The 25,047-nt window shown below is 35.2% G+C and overlaps 1 protein-coding gene and 4 pseudogenes across 3 annotated transcripts; all 5 read left to right on the forward strand.

Annotated features, from left to right (window-relative positions):
- The first annotated feature begins 756 nt into the window (after positions 1 to 756).
- LOC114274397 (pentatricopeptide repeat-containing protein At2g13600 pseudogene) lies at positions 757 to 3,256 on the forward strand (annotated as a pseudogene). The gene has a single exon (XR_014350861.1). The product of XR_014350861.1 is annotated as a pentatricopeptide repeat-containing protein At2g13600 pseudogene (transcript).
- Positions 3,257 to 5,279: 2,023 nt separating this feature from the next.
- On the forward strand, positions 5,280 to 7,746 carry LOC145807044 (UDP-glucose iridoid glucosyltransferase pseudogene; annotated as a pseudogene).
- Positions 7,747 to 16,650: 8,904 nt separating this feature from the next.
- On the forward strand, positions 16,651 to 18,084 carry LOC114274399 (18.2 kDa class I heat shock protein). The gene has a single exon (XM_028216303.2). The coding sequence runs from the start codon at positions 17,419 to 17,421 to the stop codon at positions 17,869 to 17,871; it is 453 nt and encodes a 150-aa protein (XP_028072104.2). The 5' UTR covers positions 16,651 to 17,418; the 3' UTR covers positions 17,872 to 18,084.
- Positions 18,085 to 19,393: 1,309 nt separating this feature from the next.
- Positions 19,394 to 20,788, forward strand: LOC114274398 (pentatricopeptide repeat-containing protein At2g13600 pseudogene; annotated as a pseudogene). Its single transcript, XR_014350862.1, has one exon. The product of XR_014350862.1 is annotated as a pentatricopeptide repeat-containing protein At2g13600 pseudogene (transcript).
- Positions 20,789 to 21,536: 748 nt separating this feature from the next.
- Positions 21,537 to 23,083, forward strand: LOC145807045 (UDP-glucose iridoid glucosyltransferase-like; annotated as a pseudogene).
- The last annotated feature ends 1,964 nt before the right edge of the window (positions 23,084 to 25,047 follow it).

Genomic DNA, 25,047 nt, shown 5'->3' on the forward strand with positions numbered 1-25,047 from the left:
TTATTTAACCATTGAAACAAGTAAAGAGATTTCTTTTCTTTTATTTTGATCAACAAGTAAAGAGATTTCTTATTCTCACAATTTCTTTTATTCTCTTACTAAATCCCTCCATTGTAAAGAACACACTATGTTCCCTAAATTGAAAACTTTTTTTTTGTTGTCACTATCCATAGTGGCTTGGCCAATTTTAATGACCATTCCAGTCTCTTCCTATGGAATAATTAACAAACAACTCAATGTCCCACCCAAATTTTTTTTTTCTTAAAAAAAATAAAATAAAATAAAAATTAAACCTTATTTTTTGGCCTCTCTTATTGAGGAAGAAGAATCTGGTTCACCACTTTCCATTCAATTTCAATGTCCTTTCGATTATCTTCTAGATTTTATAACACCATTAGAGTAAACGATATTATTCATTTTTATTATATTTTAATAGTTATCTTTCAAACAAGAATTTATTAGGTATTTGGCACATACTAAAAAAATGTATTTTTTTTTTTGTATACATATATTCATTTGGGTCATATCAATCAATATCTATTAACATTTCTTCTATACTTTTCAACCAATTTTTTTTACTTTTCTACATATTTTTTTTATAAAAAATTAAAAAGTATACTTATTTAAATCATATTAAATCACCCCTTAAACACAAAACATGAAATGAAATGATAATTTTTTATCATATTGTGCTTACTATATGTGATATAATATAATATAGTTTATTGTAACATTATTGGGTAAGGCAGGCAGTGATATATAACACTTTCCATTAAAAATGAGGAACCTGGATACTGGAACGACCAAAGACATGAAGAATGGGCCTCGAAACTTGAAATTCATTGGAAGCGCAAGAAACAACTTATTGTCCCTTCATGGTCCCATTTATCAACTAATTTCAGTTCAAGTGAATCGCCGTCTCAGCTCACTTCTCGGTGTTCATTAATATTGCCAGTATAGCCGTCTCGCAAGGAGTTGCCGCCTCTGAATAATTAATTTTCACGACTGTCCAACGAAACCCAACGCTCAACATCAAACCGTCCATCATGCCTTGCTCTGAAACCATCTCAAGCGTTGATCCCACCCATCACTACGCGTCTCTCATTTCCTACTCCATCAAAACCCAAAACCTCAAGCTAGGGAGACTCCTGCACTCACACCTGATCAAAACCGCCCTCTCCCTCAACAATTTCCTCACCAACCACCTCATACACATGTACTCCAAATGCAACTCCATAGCTTGTGCCCAGAAAGCCTTTGATGATCTTCCAATCAAGAACACTCACTCATGGAACACCATGATCTCAGTCTACTCTCAAAGGGGTCGTTTTGTCATTGCTCACAACCTGTTTGATAAAATTTCTGAACCAAACCTTGTTAGCTATAATTGCCTGATTTCTAGTCTTCGCAATCATGGGTTTTACAGGGAATCAATGAGTGTCTTCAGGAGAATGCAAAAATAGTACAACTTTGTGTTTATGGATGAATTTACGTTCGTTAGCGTAGTGGGTAGTTGTGCTTGCTTGGGTGCACTAGAATTGTTGCGCCGAGTTCATGGAGCGGCTGTGGCAATTGGAATGAAGTTTAATACTGCAATTTATAATGCTTTGATTGATGCTTACGGGAAATGTCACGATTCTCCTAACGCATTTTTAATTTTTAATCAGATGGGAGAAAGGGATGTTCTGTCGTGGACTTCCATGGTTATTGCTTATGCCCGGGCATCTAGATTGGAAGATGCATATCAGGTTTTTAATCAAATGCCTACCAAAAACACAGTTTCTTGGAGTGCTTTAATTTCAGGGTTTGCACAAAATGGGCGCGGTGATGAAGCTCTGGATCTTTTTGTGCATATGCAAGAAGAGGGCATCTTCCTACCTAATGCTTTCACTTATGTTAGTGTTCTAAGTGCTTGTGCCGATCTTGCACTTCTTGATAGAGGGAAACAACTTCATGGACACATTATTAGGAGTATCAATGGTGAGGAGTTTAATGTGTTTTTGTTCAATGCTTTGATTGACATGTATTGCAAGTGCGGAGACATGAAATCTGCTAGGACATTATTCGAGGGGATGCCTAAAAGAGATATTGTTTCTTGGAACTCGCTAATAAATGGATATGCTCAAGATGGAAATGGGGATGAATCGCTTGCTGCATTTAAAAGGATGACCGAAGCAAGCATAAAACCCAATCATGCCACGTTTCTTGGGGTGTTTTCTGCTTGTAGTCACGCAGGTCTGTTACACGAAGGACTCCAAATTTTGGACTCAATGGTAAAGGATTACGATGTAATACCAAGATCAGATCACTATACAATCTTGATTGATTTACTCGGGAGGAAAAACAGGCTCAAGGAAGCAATTGAGTTGATTGATAGAGCTCCTAATTACAATGAATTAAATCGTGTTGGGATGTGGGGTGCACTTTTGGGCACTTGTCGGATTCATGGCAATTTGGAACTTGCGTATAGGGCAAGTGCTGCTTTGTTTGAGTTGGAACCTCAAAATGCTGCAAGACATGTCATGTTATCCAACGTCTATGCTGCTGCTAGCAAATGGGAAGATGCTCGACAAGTGAGGGCACAAATGGATAGAGAGGGTTTGATGAAAGAAGGAGCATATAGTTGGGTTGAGGTGAGGAATTCAAGACATCAATTTGTCGCCAAAGACAAGTTTCATTGGGAGATGGAAGAAATATGTGATTTACTTGACAGACTAGCAGATCAGATGAAGGATGCTAGATATCTACCCCATGATCTGATTGAATGAATATTGTTCAAACTTTTTAGTTCACTTACCTTGCCTGCATCAAGCTTTTTGGTGAAACTAGAAGATACTGATAAAAAATTGAGGAAAATTTACTGGGAATTCCTCCAAGGTAAAATTACTTAATGAATGTGTGGTGGCATGGGCTACCAAAGAAAACCTCTTTGTGTGGAAGTGTGTAGGTTGTTTGCCTGGCTTCACTTTTTGCAAAGAAAAGCTAAGAACATTGAACAAGTGGAATTTGGTAAATACTGAACCCACTAGATAAAAATAGTTTTTGATAAGGGGAATTCTATACCCTATATGGTAGTCATATACCCTTTGGCCACGTTTGTTTGGCACTATAGGATGGAAGAAATTAAGAGTACAGTGGGATTGAATGAGTAGATTATTAGTGTAGTGGTATTAGGTTGGAAATGTATGATAAAGATTGTCTATTTGTACACCATCGAATTAGTAATACTTACTATAAATAGTATTAATATATAAAATTTACATTTTTTTAATATTTAGTATTTTTTTAATAAAAAATATAAATTTTGCTTAAAAATTATTCAAAAATGCACTAATCACTCCACTCAATTTCTAATCCCAACCCCCTATGGGATTGATAGTCCTACCAATGAGGGGATTACTAATCTAAGGGGATAGTTAATCCTCTTACTCATATTCCCAACCAAACACTCTTTACGTGAGTCCTACACTATTAGTCCAATCCCCCTTTCCCCAAAGAGCCAAACAAACATTATCCTTATATTATTGCAAAAAATTAAGATTATGAAAGTGACAAAAATTCATTAACCATAAACTCCATATATCCAGATTCTAAATTGCAAGACCTAGTCCCGGGACTCCATCCCTTAAGGTTCAAAGACCTACCCATCTCCAAAACCGACAGTGTAGAATCCCTGCTCCAACTTCTATCCATTGTCTGCAACAAAACAACTTTCTTTGCCATCATCTAGAACACCTTGGACTCTCTCGAGAACCTGGCTGTAACGCCCCCAAAAGTACACAATTAATATAACCCAAGATCATATATGAATGACAGCATAAATCAGAGTAAATAGTCCTTTCATTACATGAAGTTAATGATACAGAGGGGTTTAACATAAATAAATGCCCCATTGGATTTACACATTTCCAAGCCTTGGCTTGGTTACAACAAAGTGAGACTAGCTCTTACAAAAGAAGCCCTTAGCTATACAAAAATGCACAATCAAAAAAAAGAAGCTCTTGCTCCCAAAAGTTCCTCCAAACTACTATCTTAGTGGAGGCATGCCATCATTACCTGAAAAAAGTTTTTTCCACATAAGGTGAGCCACAATCCACTATGAACAATCTAACACAGTATATGAGGTTTAATGAAAATATAAGTGCAGTGTGCATATACAATGACAAGTGTTAAGCATTCACATTTTATATAGTCATAAAAATACCAAGACCTTGTTCCATTTCATCATCCTTATATTCATTTCAATGGATAAGCCAATTCCATTATTTTTCAATAACCTAAATGAGATTTCAACTCAAAGGTTCAACAATTTCACAATCAACATATAAACATTTCCAATTGCCATTTTATGGATATTTCGTCCGCGGGATCGACACCCATGTATAGTTTTAATTTGCCATTTTACAGATATTTCGTCCGTGGGATCGGCACTCATGTATAGTTTCAATTTTCCATTTCACGGATATTTCGTCTGCGGGATCAACACCCATGTATAATTTTGGAACTTTCACCCAAGACACTCCGGCCAACTTAATTATAATGGAGTTCATCCCCTTTCTCCTCCCAAATAATCATACATATGCAATGTATTTAAACACGTAGTCACACATATGAAGTACATCCCCTTTCCCCTCCCAAATAACCATACATATACAATGTATTCACAACATAATCATATTCAAAGATAGTCAACCATGGACTAGTTTCAATTCACCTAATCCACATGCAATTCCTACAACAAGCAAAGCTATCCTCCATATATAGCCCAATACAGATATACAATCACAAGATAGGTAACTTATCCAAAATTTCCAAGGGTGTGAAGCATTATATACTCAATTCCATCATCTATTTCAATACTCACTCAATTCCATGTTTGCAACACCAATTTCAATTATTTGTACAAAATAGATATGATAATCAATTTAGGACAAAAACCCCCTTTTTTTTTCAAAATACCAATCCAAATACCCAAAATCACCCCTTTGACATAACATGACCTCATTTTCAAACCCATGTTCATTTATTTCATTTCCACCAAAAACCCCTCTTTCACATTTCACCCAAACCCTAGGTTTTGCTCAAAATACTCCCAAGTCCCACCATTATTACACAATCACAAATAACTAAGTTAAAAATCATAACAAAGTGTAAAGAATCTCTACCTTATCCTAGAAGACCAAGCAAAGCAAAGATGAAACTCCAACAATGCCGAAACCAAATTCCAATCGAATAAAAATGAAGATCATGAGGAGCTCAATCTTTTTATCAAAGGAAGGATGGTGGATAGATCACTAGATCTTGGTGGAAAAGTACAGAGAATGTGAGTTTTAGAGAGAGAGGCTCTTAACTTTAGGGTTTAGGGTGAAAAAATGTGAAAAAATGATGTAAAAAGTGATTTTTGCGATCTGATATATGTGCAGTCCGCTCGAGCGGAGAAGTTAACGCTCGAGAGTCAGACACAAAATGTTGTTCCGCTCGAGCGCCAAATACACACATCCAGAACTTTGGCAGACAACAGGCAGACTGCTCGAGCGTTGACCCGCTCGAGCGTGAAAAACACTTTTCCAGTATTTTGCAAAAAATCAAAGTACTAAGGGTTTGCATACCCCGCTCAAGCGCAAGAAGGCCCGCTCTAGCGGAAGACCAAAATTCTAGGCAACACAAGTTTGGAAAAACAAGCAACCAACATGTTCCAAACGCACAACTACAATCCAATAACCAAAACAGATGGGAGACAAGGGAAACAAGATATGATTCACCATTCAAAACCATACCAACCCGAATTTGAAACACAATAAGTGACGGGTCAATGAATGTTGTTCAAACTCTTTAGTTCACTTACCTTGCTTTTCTCAAGCTATTTGGTGAAATTAGAAGATACTGATAAAAAATTGAGGAAAATTTACTGGGAATTCCTCCAAAGGTAAAATTACTTAGTGAATGTGTGGTGGCATGGGCTACCAAAGAAAACCTCTTTGCCTAGAAGTGTGTAGGTTGTTTTCCTAGCTTTACTTTTCGCAAAGAAAAGCTAAGAACATTAAACAAGTGGAGTTTGGTAAGCACTAAACCCACTGGATGAAAATAGTTTTTGATAAGGGGAATTCTCCACCCTATATGGTAGTCATATACCCTTTGGCCACGTTTGTTTGGCACTATAGAATGGAAGAAATTAAGAGTACAGTGGGATTGAATGAGTAGATTATTAGTGTAGTGGTATTAGGTTGGAAATGTATGATAAAGATTGTTTGTTTGTACACCATCAAATTAGTAATACTTACTATAAATAGTATTAATATATAAAATTTACATTTTTTTAATATTTCGTATTTTTTTAATATTATAATTATTTCTTTTTCTAAAAAATATAAATTTTGCTTAAAAATTATTCAAAAATTCACAAATTACCCCACTCAATTTCTAATCCCAACCCCCTTATGGGATTGATAGTCCTACTAATGAGGGGATTACTAATCTAAGGGGATAGTTAATCCCCTTACTCATTTCCCCAACCAAACACTCTTTATGTAAGTCCTACACTATTAGTCCAATCCCCCTTTTCCCCCAAATAGCCAAACAAACATTATCCTTATATTATTGCAAAGAATTAAGATTATGAAAGTGACAAAAATTCACTAACCATAAACTCCATATATCCAGATTCTAAATTGCAGGACCTAGTCCCGGGACTCCATCCCTTGAGGTTCAAAGACCTACCCATCTCCAAATCAGACAGTGTAGAAGCCCTGCTCCAACTTTTATCCATTGTCTACAACAAAACAACATCCTCTGCCATCATCTAGAACATCTTGGACTCCCTCGAGAACCTAGCATTGTCCGAACTCCAACACTACCATCAAATCCTATTCTTCTCAACCGGCTCTTTGTTCAAAATCTCCTCACCCTCAAACACTTCCTTACTTGAGGAAAATATCAACTGCATTTCCTGGCTTGATGAGCAAGCCCTAAACTCTGTTCTATACATAAGCTTGGGAAACTTAGTTTCCGTGAACGAGACAAAGCTAGCCGAGATGGCTTGGGGGCTGGCTAATAGTGGGCAACCATTCTTGCGGGTGATTCGACCTGGTTCAATTCATAGGTCTGAATCTGATTGGATTGAGCTATTGCCATAGTGTTTTGATAATGTGGTTGGTGGAAGAGGGTGCATTGTAAAGTGTGCTCCTCAGAAGGAAGTGTTGGCTCACAGCGGAGTAGGTGGATTTTGAAGCTACTGCAGGTGCAACTCGGTCCTAGAAAGTGTTTCGAATGGAGTTCTGATGATAAGTTTACTGTGTTTCGGAGACCAGAAAGTGAATGTGAGGTATGTTAGTAGTCTGTGGAAGTCTAGAACTAGTGAGGGATGGATTGGAGATAGAGAGAGTAGTGAGAAGGTTTATGGGAGGGAAAGAATAGGAGAAGATGAGGCAAAGAGCTACTGATTTGAAGAAAAAGGTTGAGGTATGTGTTAATGAAGGTGGTTCTTCCTATAATTCCTTGAATGACTTGGTAGAATTTATTGTGTCTTTGTGATTGCCAAAATGACCATTTCATCATCTTACATTCAATAAGAAGTTGGTTGCTTCATGAAAAGTTTGGATTTTATTAGTTTCAGACTTTATCTACTACTTGCACGAGAAAAAAAAGATTTGGAGAGGAAAAAGAGCAATGCTACTAATATTAAATGAGTGACGGAATAATTTATAGGAAATGAAATGAATAATGCTACACTTATCATTTTTTTATACCACATTCTGTTGGAAATGGTTATAAAATTCTGGATAAAACCAGAATTTTTTCCTAAGTTCGGTCTATTTTTTAGGTGGGCCCCGAGTGTCGATTTACTCGGGTCAAAGTGGTAACGCGTTCTATGCCGCGTTGTGATTCACGTGGTATATTTGGTTGCTCAAAACCATTACCGAGTGAATGGGAAATTGAAGCCAAAGTGTGCTCCATGGAAATGGAGTTTTGGTGGAAATTCCTTAAGGTTGTAAATTGGCTTGTCCCACATTGATTTGGTGGGAAGTTTTGAAAGGGTTTATAAGGCTTAGGGTGAGATACTTGGGGTGTGCCCCAAGAGGTACCCAAGTGTTTTAGAGGGAGAGGTTATGGGCAAAATGGGCTAGACCCATTGGACCCAAAAATCACCACGCGCGCGCCGCCGTCCGTCCGGTCGGTTGGACTTCTAATCTTTTTGGGCCAAAAACATTTGAATTTAATTTTATTTTTTATTAAAATAAAATCCAGAATTCAAATTAAATTGGTTTGAATTTTTTGTTCATCCAAACAGGGCCCTTCCCGTTTTCAAATAGAATTAAACGGATTTGGATTTATTGCTCATCCAAACAGAGCCCTTCCCGTTTTCAAACAGAATTAAACGGATTTGGATTTATTGCTCATCCAAACAGAGCCCTTCCCGTTTTGCTATCTGTTTGAATTCAAAACCAACAGGTATCATACCTGTTCAATTCAAAACCAAGAGCCACATACCTGTTCAATTCAAAACCAAGAGCCACCTTCACATCTATAAATAGGACCACCCTCATTTGATGTTTTCGATTCAGAAATTTCGTATTTCACTTCTGCTAATTATATTCTTCATCTTGCTGCATTTTATTTCTGAAAGAAAGAGTGTAAACACTTAGTGTGTTCGTAAGGCAAACAATTTGTAGTGCTGCTATTGTTTGTGGTAAGATCATTTCATCCTGGGAGATAGACGTCCAAATTCTGAAAGCACCGTAGAGAGGACGAATCTGTCTTAAGGACACAGTGTTAAACACTGGACTTGATCAGAAAAGTTATTCAAATAAATTAACCAAGTAAGTTGTTTAATTTTATTCTGTTTTTTATTTGTTTATTTAATCAGATTTTGTTTTTGTTTTTGTAACAAAATAAAATCTGTGGTTTTATTTATTTATTATTATTTCGAGTTTGATTTTTGTAATCAAACAAATTCTCTCCTTTTATCTATTTCTTTTATTCTTGTTGTTGTTTTGTACACAACAGAATTTAATCTATTTAAGTACAGTGAAGATTGTCCTACAATCTTAAGACAGATTCCTTTTTGGGTATCTTCATTGTATTTAATTTTCTGTGTTTTGAAATTAATATTCTGGTTGGAAAAACAAATAGTGATTTATGCTATTTGACAGATAGTAGTAATATACTGTCTCTTTTCTTTGACAACAACTAGTAGTACGATACTGGTGTCATTAACAATTCAGAATATTATTTGGTATTACAGAAAATTCTTGTGATATTTTATTTTTCTAGTTTTAGTAACAAGGAAAATAAAATTATTTTGTTGTTATAATTATTTTCTGGTTTTAGTAACTAGAAAATTAATTTATATTTTAATTTGTTCTGATTTTTGTAATCAGATAGTTTTATGGTATTTTATTTTCTAGTTTCAATAACAAGGAAAATAAAATTACAGTATTTTCTAGTTTTAGTAACAAGAAAAATAAAATGATTTTGTGTTATAATTTATTTTCTGATTTAAGTAACTAGAAAATTAATTTGTGGTTTGGTTTTCTGATTTTTTGTAATCAGATATTATTTCGGTATTTTATTTTAATAGTTTTAGTAACAAGGAAAATAAAATTATTTTGTATTGTAATTTATTTTCTGATTTTAGTAACTAGAAAATTAATTTTGTTAAAGTATCATGTAACTTTGTGACTCGGTCACAATCTGTTAATTTTATAAGTGACTTATGGTTTCTTTTGGTAGACCACTTATTTTTTGAACCCTTTGTGAAAAGATGTTAATTATTTTGACTTTATCATAGTTCATCGTGAGTATACATGGAAGAATTTGTTTCTAAAGTAAAATATTAGTTTTACAAACTAATTTTATTTTTATTACAATGTGGATTCATAGTCTTGAATTGTTTCTGCACTTGAGCCGGAAAATATATATATATATATATATATTCACAAGAACATTTTAATGCATATTTAATTTGTTTATTTATGTACAAATCAAACTTATTAAATGAAGGTATTTTTGTCATTTTGAAGTTTAAAGTTTAAATGCGTTGGATTTTATTTATGAGTTGAGAATCCTTTTATTTCATGATGCAAGTGATGGGATCGTGCATGATTAATTTATTTTGTTGATTCATTATTTTTAGTTGATGCGTTTGATATGCATGTATGATATCAACTCAAGTTATTTCTTAACAATAATTTCAAGTGATTTGGAATGATAAATTGTTATGTCGACTTAGGACATAAGCAGGTTAATTTGAATATTTCTAATCAATTTTGAATGGGTGTTTAAACACCAGAGAAATTTAAACATGAAGATGTATGTAATTATATCGTTCCATTTAATTGGGAAGTAATTTAAGAAATCTTTTATGCTGATTATTGGTTTATTTTGAATTATGTGACATGAGATGTCGTTAATAATTATTTTACTTGCGTAGTAGAATTTATTAAACCATGAACCATTTTATTAATATGGGGGTGTATCTCTTGCATTAGTTGAGATAATTTAATTTTCTTCTGTCACAAATATTTTTATAACAGTGACATTTATTTGTTATTGAGTTGCAAGAATGTATACAATCAAATGGGTTTTTGAATTGTTTGATTCTTAGGCAAAAATTTTTATGAGGATATGATTTTGTCAAAACATTAATTCTGACTTGAGTAGTCATAATTATTTTGGTTTTTTCTTGAATTTGTTTTAAAAATTCATTGATTTATAATAGAAGTGATAGGGGTGGTGAATATGATGCACCATTAAATGAATTTTGTGCACAACATGGCATTATTCACCAAACTACAACCCCTTATTCTCCACAGCAAAATGGAATTGCTGAAAGGAAGAATAGAACTCTAAAAGAAATGATGAATGCCATGTTACTAAGTTCAGACTTACCACAGAACTTGTGGAGGGAAGCAATATTGTCTGCTAATTTTGTTCTTAATAGAATACCCCACAAGAAAACCAACAGCACTCCTTATGAATTGTGGAAAGGTCGATCGCCTTCCTACAAATACTTAAAAGTGTGGGGGTGTTTGGCAAAAGTTGAAGTACCTGTTCCTAAAAAGACTAAGATTGGACCAAAAATAGTAGATTGTGTGTTTATTGGTTATGCTCAGAATAGTAGTGCATATCGGTTTCTGACTTATAAATCAGATATACCTGATATAAATGTGAACACTATTATAGAGTCAAGGAATGCTGTGTTTTTTGAACATGTCTTTCCTTACAAGAAAGGACAGGAATTAAGTTCACAGAAAAGAACTTATAATTGTACACAAAGTTAAGAAACTAATGACAATCAAACAAAAGAGACTAATAATAGTCTCGACCAACAGGATTTAACTAATGATGAACCAAGACGAAGTAAAAGAGCGAGAACATCAAAATCCTTTTGTCCAGATTTTCTTACATACTTGTTAGAAAATGAACCTCAAAGCTTTAAGGCAGCAATGACAGGTCCTGAAGCACCTTTGTGGAAAGAGGCTGTTAATAATGAAATTGAATCCATTATGCAGAATCATACTTGGGAATTGGTGGATCTTCCACCAGGTTCTAAACCTCTTGGATATAAATGGATATTCAAGAGAAAAATGAAAGCAGATGGTTCAATTGACAAGTATAAAGCAAGACTTGTAGTTAAAGGTTACAGACAAAATGAAGGTCTGGATTATTTTGACACATATTCCCCTGTGACGAGAATAACATCCATCCGCATGCTTATTGCTATAGCAGCGTTGTTTAATTTAGAAATACATCAAATGGATGTTAAGATAGCTTTCTTAAACGGTGATCTAAATGAAGAGATCTATATGGAACAACCCGAAGGGTCTGTAGTATCAGGGCAAGAAAAGAAAGTTTGTCGACTTGTAAAATCCCTTTATGGATTAAAACAAGCACCTAAGCAATGACATGAAAAATTTGATCATGCAATGCTTACTAATGGGTTTAAGATAAACGAATATGACAAATGCGTTTATGTTAAAAACACTGACCAAGGATATGTCATAGTTTGTCTTTATGTGGATGACATGCTTATCATTGGAAGCAGTCAAAACATGATCAAATCAACTAAACAGATGCTTAACAAAAGATTTGATATGAAAGATATGGGGGTCGCAAATGTTATATTAGGAATGAAAATTACTAAAACATCTGACGGATGTGCATTATCTCAATCTCATTATATTAAGAAAATTCTTGATAAATTTATCAAGGATGATTTGAATTTAGCTAGAACACCTGTAGACATCAGTCTTTATTTATCAAAAAATAAAGGTGATGCAGTGTCTCAGTTAAAATACTCCCAAATCATTGGAAGCCTAATGTACCTAATGAATTGTACTCGTCCTGATATAGCTTATGCTATCAGTAAATTGAGTAGGTACACTAGTAACCCTGGAGAAGACCATTGAAAAGTGATCATTCGAGTTCTTAGATATCTAAGATTTACTCGTGATCATGATTTGAACTTTACTCGATATCCAGCAGTACTCGAAGGTTATTGTGATGCCAATTGGATATGGGATACTAAAGATTCAAAATCCACTAGTGGATATGTCTTTACTTTAGGAAGCGCTGCTGTTTCTTGGAAATCCACCAAACAAACATGCATCGCACGATCCACAATGGAATCCGAGTTCATTGCTTTAGACAAAGCAGGTGAAGAGGCAGAATGACTTCATCACTTCTTAGAAGACATTCCAATGTGGCCAAAACCTGTGCCAGCTATTTGCATTCATTGTGATAGTCAATCTGCAATAGGCAAGGCACAGAATCACATGTATAACGGTAAGTCACGACATATTCGTCGTCGACATAATACTGTAAGGCAATTGTTGTCAAATGGAATAATCTCAATAGATTATATAAAATCTAAAGAGAATATTGCGGATCCGTTAACAAAAGGTTTGACAAAAGAGCTAGTGTATAGTTCATCGAAGGGGATGGGATTAAAGCCTATTACATAAGAGTCGTCATAATGGTAACCCTACTTATATAACTGGAGATCCCAAGAACTAAGTTCAAAGGGACAACTAAGTTATGTATGGCTCGCCAGAAATCACCAAGGGATTAAAATTCCTACCCATTCCTATGGTGAGAGTGATATCTGCAACATATGTTGTCTGCAGGGGTATAAGAACAAGCTTTGCTTTTAATGATTACTTATATCTTGATTAAGACATAAAATCAAGATGAGTATAAGGAGATACTCACAATAAGAATCACCTATATGAGTGTTGAACTGGGGCCGGTTCTATGAGAATGAAGAGGCTAAATTCTCTAGAAACACTTATGAAAACCAGGTGCGTTCAAGGCCAAAATGAATACAACAGTGAGAACCACGATGTGTTAGAAGATATTTTGTGTGAAATCTATTGTCTTGTCTTACACAAACGACTGAACAATTCAAGGCATCGCGTCCATTGGTTAGCCAATAAGTCCGATAGGTTATCACTAGGGAAGGTTCAAGGCCGAAAACTACCTATCCTGTTGCAAGATATTTTCGACTTATACTCTTTCGTTAAGTCTGCATATTGTTGCATTTCCGTTGTCATCAAATTCCATTCATGTGGGGGATTGTTGGAAATGGTTATAAAATTCTGGATAAAACCAGAATTTTTTCCTAAGTTCGGTCTATTTTTTAGGTGGGCCCCGAGTGTCGATTTACTCGGGTCAAAGTGGTAACGCGTTCTATGCCGCGTTGTGATTCACGTGGTATATTTGGTTGCTCAAAACCATTACCGAGTGAATGGGAAATTGAAGCCAAAGTGTGCTCCATGGAAATGGAGTTTTGGTGGAAATTCCTTAAGGTTGTAAATTGGCTTGTCCCACATTGATTTGGTGGAAAGTTTTGAAAGGGTTTATAAGGCTTAGGGTGAGATACTTGGGGTGTGCCCCAAGGGGTACCCAAGTGTTTTAGAGGGAGAGGTTATGGGTAAAATGGGCTAGACCCATTGGACCCAAAAATCACCACACGCGCGCGCGCCGCCGCCGCCGTCCGTCCGGCTGGGCTGGGCTGGGCCTGTGCGTGGTGTGCTTCTAATCTTTTTGGGCCAAAAACATTTGAATTTAATTTTATTTTTTATTAAAATAAAATCCAGAATTCAAATTAAATTGATTTGGATTTTTTGTTCATCCAAACAGGGCCCTTCCCGTTTTCAAACAGAATTAAACGGATTTGGATTTATTGCTCATCCAAACAGAGCCCTTCCCGTTTTCAAACAGAATTAAATGGATTTGGATTTATTGCTCATCCAAACAGAGCCCTTCCCGTTTTGCTATCTGTTTGAATTCAAAACCAACAGGTATCATACCTGTTCAATTCAAAACCAAGAGCCACATACCTGTTCAATTCAAAACCAAGAGCCACCTTCACATCTATAAATAGGACCACCCTCATTTGATGTTTTCGATTCAGAAATTTCGTATTTCACTTCTGCTAATTATATTCTTCATCTTGCTGCATTTTATTTCCGAAAGAAAGAGTGTAAACACTTAGTGTGTTCGTAAGGCAAACAATTTGTAGTGCTGCTATTGTTTGTGGTAAGATCATTTCATCCTGGGAGATAGACGTCCAAATTCTGAAAGCACCGTGGAGATGACGAATCTGTCTTAAGGACACAGTGTTAAACACTGGACTTGATCAGAAAAGTTATTCAAATAAATTAACAAAGTAAGTTGTTTAATTTTATTCTGTTTTTTATTTGTTTATTTAATCAGATTTTGTTTTTGTTTTTGTAACAAAATAAAATCTGTGGTTTTATTTATTTATTATTATTTCGAGTTTGATTTTTGTAATCAAACAAATTCTCTCCTTTTATCTATTTCTTTTATTCTTGTTGTTGTTTTGTACACAACAGAATTTAATCTATTTAAATACAGTGAAGATTGTCCTACACATTCAATATACAACCTCATATTTTAACACATCATTTAACATTAACATGAGTGATAAGACCCATTATACCAATGATGAGTTAACACATAAAATGGTACATTGAAGGTGGTATAAAAAAATGATAAATGTATTGTTATTGAAATGTAATAGATAGTTGGCATTAAATTCAATTATGACGAGGTTTATATTCAAAATAAATCATTAATACACTTTTCATGAATTTTTATTTGTTTTTAAAGAGTTTTGCTACATATCATCATTTCATCACTCCCAACTGCACCCTTAGTAAAGTAGTAAACAATTTTGAAAAGAGAAAGAAGAGTCTGAACAAAGTTGATTGAATAGTATTATTCGTCACCTTATTAGAGGTGCAATTAGTGGTGATGAAATGATTTCTCATTTTTAAATACTACTAATTTATTGCATCAATGAGTAAATCAATTTTTCGTTAATATGATTAATAATTTAGTTATATTAGTGTAATTGATTTCAATTAATTATTTTTTTATATTATCTCTAATTATCAATCAATCATCTCTTTTATATATTATTTGATTTGAAAAATAGACTCATTTATAATTTTTCTAAAGATATTTACATTTCACCTCAGGTTTGTTTGTGTTTTTGTATATGGATATGGACATAACTTTGGAGTAATGAGGATGGGTAGGCCCACTACGGTCATGTTTGTTTAGATAGACATGAGATTGAGATTTGATTAATAGTCTAATAAAATTATTAATCTAATATTTGGTTAAACAATTGAATTACGGATTAACAATCTATCTGGATACGGTATCTCATATATGATGAACTAGGGGTGGGCGCGGGTCGGTTGCGGCCACGAAACCTCCAATCCGCCATCCATCCGCCAGATTGGCGGATTGAAGAAAATCAATCCGCATCCGTCCGCCAATCCGGCGGATGTGGATTGAGCGGATTGGCGGTTTGGCGGATGGATGTGAATCGGTTTGGCGGTTTAAAATTTTATAAATTTTTAACATAATTCAACTTGTGCACTTCCTTAAAAAAAAAAGAAAAAAAAAAAGTATTACAGTCAATGACTTAAAAAAGTATTACAATCACTGTATGCCTTATCCAAAGAAAGAAAGTTTGAAACTTTAGAATATCACGATCACTGCATGCTTCATCCACATATTACAATCACAGCATGATTCATCCCTATAAAGTATTACAATCTGTGATTTTTAAAATATAATAACAATTCAAACCACCAAAACCATAAACAGAGCAGTAGTAAAGATTGAATGTCTCTATATTGTTACATCTACATATGTTTTTGAAAATAAAAACCAACCAGCATATATCATATTTTCTATTTATTATTTTTAGAGTTAGATTTAAAAACTAAAAAATATAGATGAATAATATGTTTATTTTTTTCAATTCAAAAATATATTCAAATTGAAAACTTTTTTTCAACAGAATATTTAAACTCCTTTTCAATTGAAAACACAAACATAATATTTAAACAAATTGAAAATACAAAGTCTTATAAATTACTACAGGTGCTCGCGATTTGGCGGTTTGGCGGTTCGGTTGCGGCCAAAAAATCTCAAATCCGCCATCCGTCCGCCAAATTGGCGGATTGGAGAAAATCAATCCGCAACCGTCCGCTCATCATCACGCATCCGTCCAAAATGCGGCGGATCGGTTCGGTTCGATCGGTTTTGGCGGATCGGTATATCCGCTGCTCACCCCTATAATGAACTATTCAATCTCACACAGAGAGGGGTGGGATATAAATTGGAAAATAAAGCCAAAGTCTAGACTATTAGTCCCTCTTTATAATTTTAACTCAATCAAAACATAAGATAGGATATATAATCCAAATAGATTCGTAATCTTAAAACTATTAATCAAGGAATTGCTAATCCAACCTAATTCAGTCCGCCCAAACAAATATAGCCTACATGTATTGGGCCATGCTAGCTTCTTTGTGGATATTTCAGTAGGGATTTTGGATAGCAAAATGTTTGGTGGCCCAAAAAAGAGCGGCTCAAATGGCCTGAATGGGTGTTGGCCGGTCATTCGCCCGGTCCAGTCACCCGCCCGAATGACCGGCCAAACATTCGGCCGAATAACTAGATGAAAACTTGTCTATTGCAGTTGTCACCATTATCGACTGCGACTGTCAACCTCCTTAGACGAACGACAAAGTGAAATTCAAGCAATTTGAGCCTACTTCCAAAAGGCCACCTAACATTGCACTTTGGGATATTAGTCTAGAGATTTCTCGCACGTATCAGAAAGTTCGTCAGCATTTACTCAAAAAAAAAAAACAAAAAAAAAGTTCGTTACCTAGCGTCGCCGTCGGTTAGTCGCGAAAGTACTGGGACAATCCCCTACTTGCTATAAATACCAAACACGTTCCCTCTCGTCACAGAACATTTCCGTGTAAAAATTTCTCGATATCCAAACAGAGTTCTTAAGGCTCCCACAGATCACATCCCTTAATTCTTTCCTTGAATTCCGATCGCATATCAAACCTCGCAGCAAGTAAGATGTCGATGATCCCAAGCTTCTTCGGCAACCGACAAGGCAGCAGCATCTTCGATCCCTTCTCTCTCGACCCCTTCAGAAACTTTCCATTCTCGGAATTTTCGCAGGAAAATTCCGCAATCGCCAACGCCCACGTGGATTGGAAGGAAACACTGGAAGCTCACTTGATCAAGGCCGATCTACCGGGGCTGAAGAAGGAGGAAGTGAAGGTGGAGATCGAGGACGACAGAGTTCTGCAGATTAGCGGACAGAGAAAGGTGGAGAAGGAGGAGAAGAGCGATACTTGGCACAGGGTTGAGCGAAGCAGCGGGAAGTTCATGAGGAGGTTTAGGCTGCCGGAAAACGCGAAGATGGATCAAGTGAAAGCTTCCATGGAGAACGGAGTTCTGACTGTTACGATTCCGAAGGAGGAAGTCAAGAAGCCTGAAATCAAGTCTATTGATATCTCCGGCTAGAATTTAGAGCCTATCTATAGACTGTATTGTGAATGTTGCATTGTTCTTAATATGGGTTTGTGTGTGTATCAGTCTGTGTAGTGTTTTGTGGTTCAGAGTGTCTAAACCTTGCTTCGTAATGTAGTTGCTATGTTTACCAACGAATCAGTGATAATTTTGAGTGTTCTTGTTGAATAACTTGAGTTGTCTGGAATGATAATTTTCATTCAAAAATGATGCTATTATTCATGTTGCATAACACTACTCGGCTCTGGTTTTTTTTTTTTTTATATTTATTTATTTATTTATTCGGACATGATTTTGGAATCAGACTAATTATTTGATAAAATATATAATTTTAAATTTAGTTTTTAAAAAAAATTGGAATTAGACTAAGCTTTTGAATTGTGTGATAAGAAAGGAAAAAAATATATTTATAATTTTGCTTTGGTGAAAAAAAAAAGTAATTATAATTTATTTTTTAATAAGCAAGTTAGGTATTATAAATTTCTTCTTTAAAGGAGTTATAATTTAATTGATACATGGAATATTGGTTGAAATCAAAATTATTAGGCTCTGTTTGGCAAGAGTTTTTTTGGCTATTTTAGTCATAAAAGATAAAATAAGTTATTTTAGCCACAACAAACAAAACATCACATCTAATTTATAATCATTACACTATTCTCTTACCAAAAAAAAATCAAAAAAATCAAAAAATTAAAAAGTCAAAAAGTCAAAAAGTCCTTCCCAAACTAAACTTTTTAGCCTAGGTTAAAATAGCTAAAAAAAATTAAAAAGTCAACTCACTATCCAAACGGAGGCTAAAATTAAGATTTTAAGTAAATTTAAGAGAGGATTTCATGAATGGGATGTTGAATTAGATTGAAAAAGTTATAAATATATATATATATTTTTTTTTTTATTTTGGTTAAAGAAGTTTTAAAATTATACTTTTTATTAAAAATAAGATAAGATAAAAATATAAATTCAGATTATATATACTATTAAAAAGAAGGTGAAAATTCTAATAATCTTACTTAATTTAATTCTTCCAACAATCTCATATAATTCTGGAATTTACTACTAGTGACTATAACACTGATCTTAAAACACAGCCACGAATTGGATAAGAACAAAATCAATGATAACTGGTAATAAAACAAACATCAGAAAAAAGATATTTTCTACTCCACAATCCTAACCAAACACCTCATGCCATTGTCCCACAGTCCATAGTCCATAAAAACGAAACACATACCTCAACCGTCGATCATGCCTTGCAGTGAAACCATCTCAAGCGTTGATCCCACCCATCACTATGCGTCTTTCATTTCCGACTCCATCAGAACCCAAAACCTCGAGCAAGGATCCTCTAGAGTGATTTTTCCCTAAAGTTTCCTAAAGTGCTACAGTGTATGGTTGAGATTTACTAACAAGTCACATCAATTTTTCTGATGTGACTTGCCAATAAATCTAACCATACACTGTAGCACTTTAGGAAACTTTAGAGAAATTTCACTCTAGAGGATCCTTGGTGCAAAACCTCAAGCTAGGGAGACTCCTGCACTCACACCTGATCAAAACCGCGCTCTCCTTCAACATTTTCCTCACCAACCATCTCATACACATGTACTCCAAATGCAACTCCATAGCCTGTGCCCAGAAAGCCTTAGATGATCTTCCAATCAAGTACACTCACTCATGGAACGCCATGATCTCAGCCCAATCTCAAATGGGTCGTTTTGTCAGCGCTCACAACCTGTTTGATAAAATTCCTGAACCAAACCTTGTTAGCTATATTGCCTGATTTCCAGTCTTCGCAATCATGGGTTTTACAGGGAATCAATGAGTGTCTTTAGAAGAATGCAAAAACAGTATAATTTTGTGTTTATGGATGAATTTACGTTCGGTAGCATAGTGGGTAGTTGTGTTTGCTTTGGTGCACTAGAATTGTTGCGCCAAGTTCATGGAGCGGCTGTTGCGATTGGAATGAAGTTTAATATTGCAATTTATAATGCTTTGATTGATGCTTACGGGAAATGTCACGATTCCCCTAACGCATTTTTAATTTTTAATCAGATGGGAGAAAGGGATGTTATGTCGTGGACTTCCATGGTTATTGCTTATGCCCGGGCATCTAGATTGGAAGATGCATATCAGGTTTTTAATCAAATGCCTACCAAAAACACAGTTTCTTGGAGTGCTTTAATTTCGGGGTTTGCACAAAATGGGTGCGGTGATGAAGCTCTGGATCTTTTTGTGCATATGCAAGAAGAGGGCATCTTCCTACCCAATGCTTTCACTTATGTTAGTGTTCTAAGTGCTTGCGCCAATCTTGCACTTCTTGATAGGGGGAAACAACCTCATGGACACATTATTAGGATTATTAATGGTGAGGAGTTTAATGTGTTTTTGTTCAATGCTTTGATTGACATGTACTGCAAGTGTGGAGACATGAAATCTACTAGGACATTATTCGAGGGGATGCCTGAAAGAGAGATTGTTTCTTGGAACTCACTAATAACTGGATTTGCTCAAAATGGGAATGGGGATGAATCGCTTAATGTATTTAAAAGGATGACAGAAGCAGGCATAAAACCCAATCATGCCACATTTCTTGGGGAGTTGTCTGTTTGTAGTCACGCAAGTCTGTTACACGAAGGACTCCAAATTTTGGACTCAGTGGTAAAGGATTGCGATGTAACACCAAGATCAGATCACTAATACAATCGTGATTGATTTACTCGGAAGGAAAAACAGGCTCAAGAAAGCAATTGTGTTGATTGACAGAACTCCTAATTACAATGAATTACGGCCAAGTTTGGCTACAAAGAAAAAAGTGCACTTATTTCATCTTTTTATCTTTTTTGGGTCACATCAATCAACATCTCCTCTCTATTTTTTCTACACATAATACAAAAAAAGTCAAAAAGTGCACTTATTTTGTCTTTCCAAACTAGGCCAAATTGTGTTGGGATGTGAGGTGCACTTTTGGGCGTTTGTCGGATCCATGGCAATTTGGAACTTGCTTGTAGGGCAAGTGCAGCTTTGTTTGAGTTGGAACCTCAAAATGCTACAAGACATATCATGTTATCCACCATCTATGATGTTGCTAGCTAATGGGATAATGCTCGACAAGTGAGGGCACAAATGGGGAGAGAGGGTTTGATGAAAGAAGTAGCATATAGTTGGGTTGAGAGAAGGAATTCAAGACATCAATTCGTCGCCGAAGACAAGTTTCATTGGGAGATAGAAGAAATATGTGATTTACTTGACAGACTAGCAGATCAGATGAAGGATGCTGGATATCTACCCCATGATCTGATTGAATGAATGTTGTTCAAACTCTTTAGTTCACGTACCTTGCCTGCCTCAAGCTTTCTGGTGAAACTGGAAGATACTGATAAAAATTTGAAAAAAATTCACTGGGAATTCCTCCAAAGGTAAAATTACTTTTCTAATAGTGAATGTGTGGTGGCATGGGCTACCAAAGAAAACCTCTTTGCGTGGAAGTGTTTAGGTTGTTTGCCTAGCTTCGCTCTTGGCGAAGAAAAGCTAAGAACATTGAACAAGTGGAATTTGGTAAGCACTGAACCCACTGGATGAAAATAGTTTTTGATAAGGGGAATTCTATACCCTATATGGTAGTCATATACCCTTTGGCCACGTTTGTTTGGCACTATAGGATGGAAAGGACTAAGAGTACAGTGAGATTGAGTGAGTAGATTATTAGTGTGGTGGTATTAGGTGAAAATGTAGTATAAAGAGTTTGTTTGTATACCATCGAATTAGTAATATTATAAATAGTATTAATATATAAAATTTATATTTTTTTAATTTTTATTATTTTTTTAATATTATAATTATTATTTTTTTTTTGTTCTAAAAAATACAAATTTTGCTTAAAAATTATTCAAAAATTCACTAATCACCTCACTCAATTTCTAATCCCAAACCCCCACGGGATTGATAGTCCTACCAATGAGGGGATTACTAGTCCAAAGGGATAGTTAATCCCCTTTATTCATGTCCCCAACCAAACACTCTTTAGGTGAGTCCCACACTATTAGTTCAATCCGCCTCCCCAAACAGTCAAACAAACATGATATTTATATATTGCAAAAAATTAAGATTACGAAAGTGACAAAAATTTTAACCATAAACCCCATATAGCCAGATTCTAAATTGCAGGACCTAGTCCCAGGACTCCATCCCCTGAGGTCCAAAGACTTACCCATCTCCAAATCCAACAGTGTAGAACTGTCCATCCTCTGCAAAAAAACATCCTCTGCTATCATCTGGAACACCTTGGACTCCCTCGAAAACCCAGCATTGTCCGAACTTCAACACCACCATCAAATCCCATTCTTCCCGACCGGCCCTCTGTTCAAAATCTCCTCACTCTCGAGCACTTCCTTACTTGAGGAAAATATTGACTGCATTTGGTGGCTTGACAAGCAAGCCCCAAACTCTGTTCTATACATAAGCTTAGGAAGCTTAGCTTCTATGAATGAGACACAGCTAGCCGAAATGGCTTAGGGGCTAGCTAATAGTGGGTAGCCATTCTTGTGGGTGATTCGACCTGGTTCAGTTCATGGGTCTGAATCTGATTGGATTTAGCTATTGCCACAGGGTTTTGATAATGTGGTTGGTGGAAGAGGGTGCATTGTGAAGAGAGCTCCTCAGAAGGAAGTACTGGCTCATAGCAGAGTTGGCAAATTTTGGAGCTACTGTGGGTGGAACTCGGTCTTGGAAAGTGTTTCGGAGGGGGTTCCGATGATATGTTCGCTGTGTTTTGGAGACCAGAAATTGAATGTAAGGTATGTTAGTAGTGTGTGGAAGGTGGCTCTAGAATTAGTAAGGGGATGGATTGGAGAGAGGGAAGATAAAGAGAGTGGTGAGAAGGCTTATGAGAAGGGAAGAAGGGGAGGAGATGAGGTAGAGAGCTATTGATTTGAAGAAAAAGATTAATGTCAGTGTTAATGAAGGTGGTTCTTCCTACAATTCCTTGAATGACTTGGTAGAATTTATTTTGTCTCTGTGATTGTCAAAATGACCATTTCATTATCTTACATTCAGTAAGTAGTTGGTATTTTGTGATTGTCTTTGGATTTTAATAGTCTCAGACTTTATCTACTACTTGCACGAGAAAAAGAAGACTTTGAGAGGCAAAGGAGCAATACTACTATATTAAGGGCTAGTTTCCATCACCTATAAAAGTCAAAAAGTTAAAAAGTCAAAAAGTCACTAAAAAAAGTAAAAAAAAGTTCATATTATTTACCTTTATTTTGGCAGGAAATCTGTCAAATGAAAAAAAAAAAACAAAAACAAAAATAAAACCAGTGCTGCCACAAAACTATGCAGTCATAACTTCCCATAAAAAAAAATTTTAAAAAAATATGTGGCACACTTGAAGCCACATAGTCCCATAAAAAATAAATAAATAGATAAATAAAATAAAAAAATGAAAAGAGATAGAAAGTCAACGCAATATTGTTGATTGTGTCAGGGAGGGTAATTTTGTAATTTTGCTATTTTGTATAATATTTTAATACACATTTTTTTCGTAAAAAGTTAAAAAATTATTTCAAACCACCATCTTTTTTTCCTATACTTTTTTATCCAAAAAGTCAAAAAATGCACTTATATAGTTCATCCCAAATAACCCCTAAATGAGTCACAGAATAATTTACAGTAAATGAAATGAATAATACTACACTTCCCACTTTTTTATACCACATTCAATATACAACATCATATTTTGACACATCATTTAACATAAATATAAGTGATGAGACTCATTATACCAATAATTGATTAACACATAAGTTGACTAGTATAAAAAAGTGATAAATATATTATTATTGAAATGTAATAAATAGTTGACATTAAATTCAATTATGACAAGGTTTACATTCAAAATAAATCATTAATACACTTTTCATGAGTTTTTATTCGTGCTTAAAGAATTTTGCTACATGTCATCATTTCATCAATCCCAACTGCAGTTTTAATAAAGTAACAAATAATTTTGAAAGGAGAAAAAAAGAGTACGAACAAAGTTGATTGGGTAGTTTTATTTGTCACCTTATTATTTCTCATTTCTAAATACTACTAATTTTTTGCATCAATGAGTAAATCAATTTTTCGTTAATATGATTTAATAATTTAGTTAAAGTAGCGCAATTGATTTCAATTATCGAATATGTAAGGTAATTCTTTTTTATATCATCTTTAATTATTAATCAATCATTTCTTTTATATATTATTTGATCTAAAAAATAAATTTTAAAAATAGATATATATATATATATATATATATATATATGTATAATTTTCTCAAGTTTGTTTGTGCTTTTGTATATGGACATCGACGTAATTTTGGATTAATCAGGAAGGGTAAGCTCACTACATGTATTGGGCCATGCTAGCTTCTTCGTGGATATTCCTGTTGGGATTTGGGATGTTAGTCTAGAGATTTCTCGCACATACCAGAAAGTTCGTCAGAATTTACTCCCAAAAAAAAAAAAAAAGCTCGTTAGCGAGCGTTGGTAAGCCGCGAAAGTACTGGAATAATCCCCTACTTGCTATAAATACCAAACACGTCCCTTTCCTCTTATCACCAAACATTTGCGTGTGAAAGTTTCTCGATATCCAAAGGCTCCCACAAATCACATTTTTTAATTATTTCCTTGAATTCCGATCGTATATCAAACCTCGCAGCAAGATATCGATGATCCCAACGGTAAGAAGAGTTAATTTGAGCCCACTAAATTAATTAGGCGCAATAGTCCAAGGTTGGTGGGCTCGAATTTATCACAAGTCCAAGATTGGTGGGCCCGGATTTATCGCCATCAAACAGGCTAAATTGCTCTAAGCCTCGAAAGGGTTCGGATCCATGAACTTAGAAACTTACTCGGGCCCGGACTCGAAAGGGTATTGAGCAAGCCTAGAGATCCGAGACACTCAGACTCGAAAGGGTTCAGATTCACGAACCTAGAGGTCCGAAGCATTGGCTTTGAACGGATTCAGACACAATCTAAAAGTCGCTCCGTTAATGAGCCCCAGAACACTTGCGGGCTCGAAGCTTTCCGGGATCTACACACCAGAACCATGGGCGTAATGGAGTTCGAACAAAGGACCCGATCCCGAGGACGGTGAGTGGAGATAAATTCACTCTTCGATTAAATTAGCATA

Source organism: Camellia sinensis, chromosome 14, assembly GCF_055761805.1.
Source record: "Camellia sinensis isolate YWXY chromosome 14, ASM5576180v1, whole genome shotgun sequence".
NCBI classification, from domain to species: Eukaryota; Viridiplantae; Streptophyta; class Magnoliopsida; order Ericales; family Theaceae; genus Camellia; species Camellia sinensis.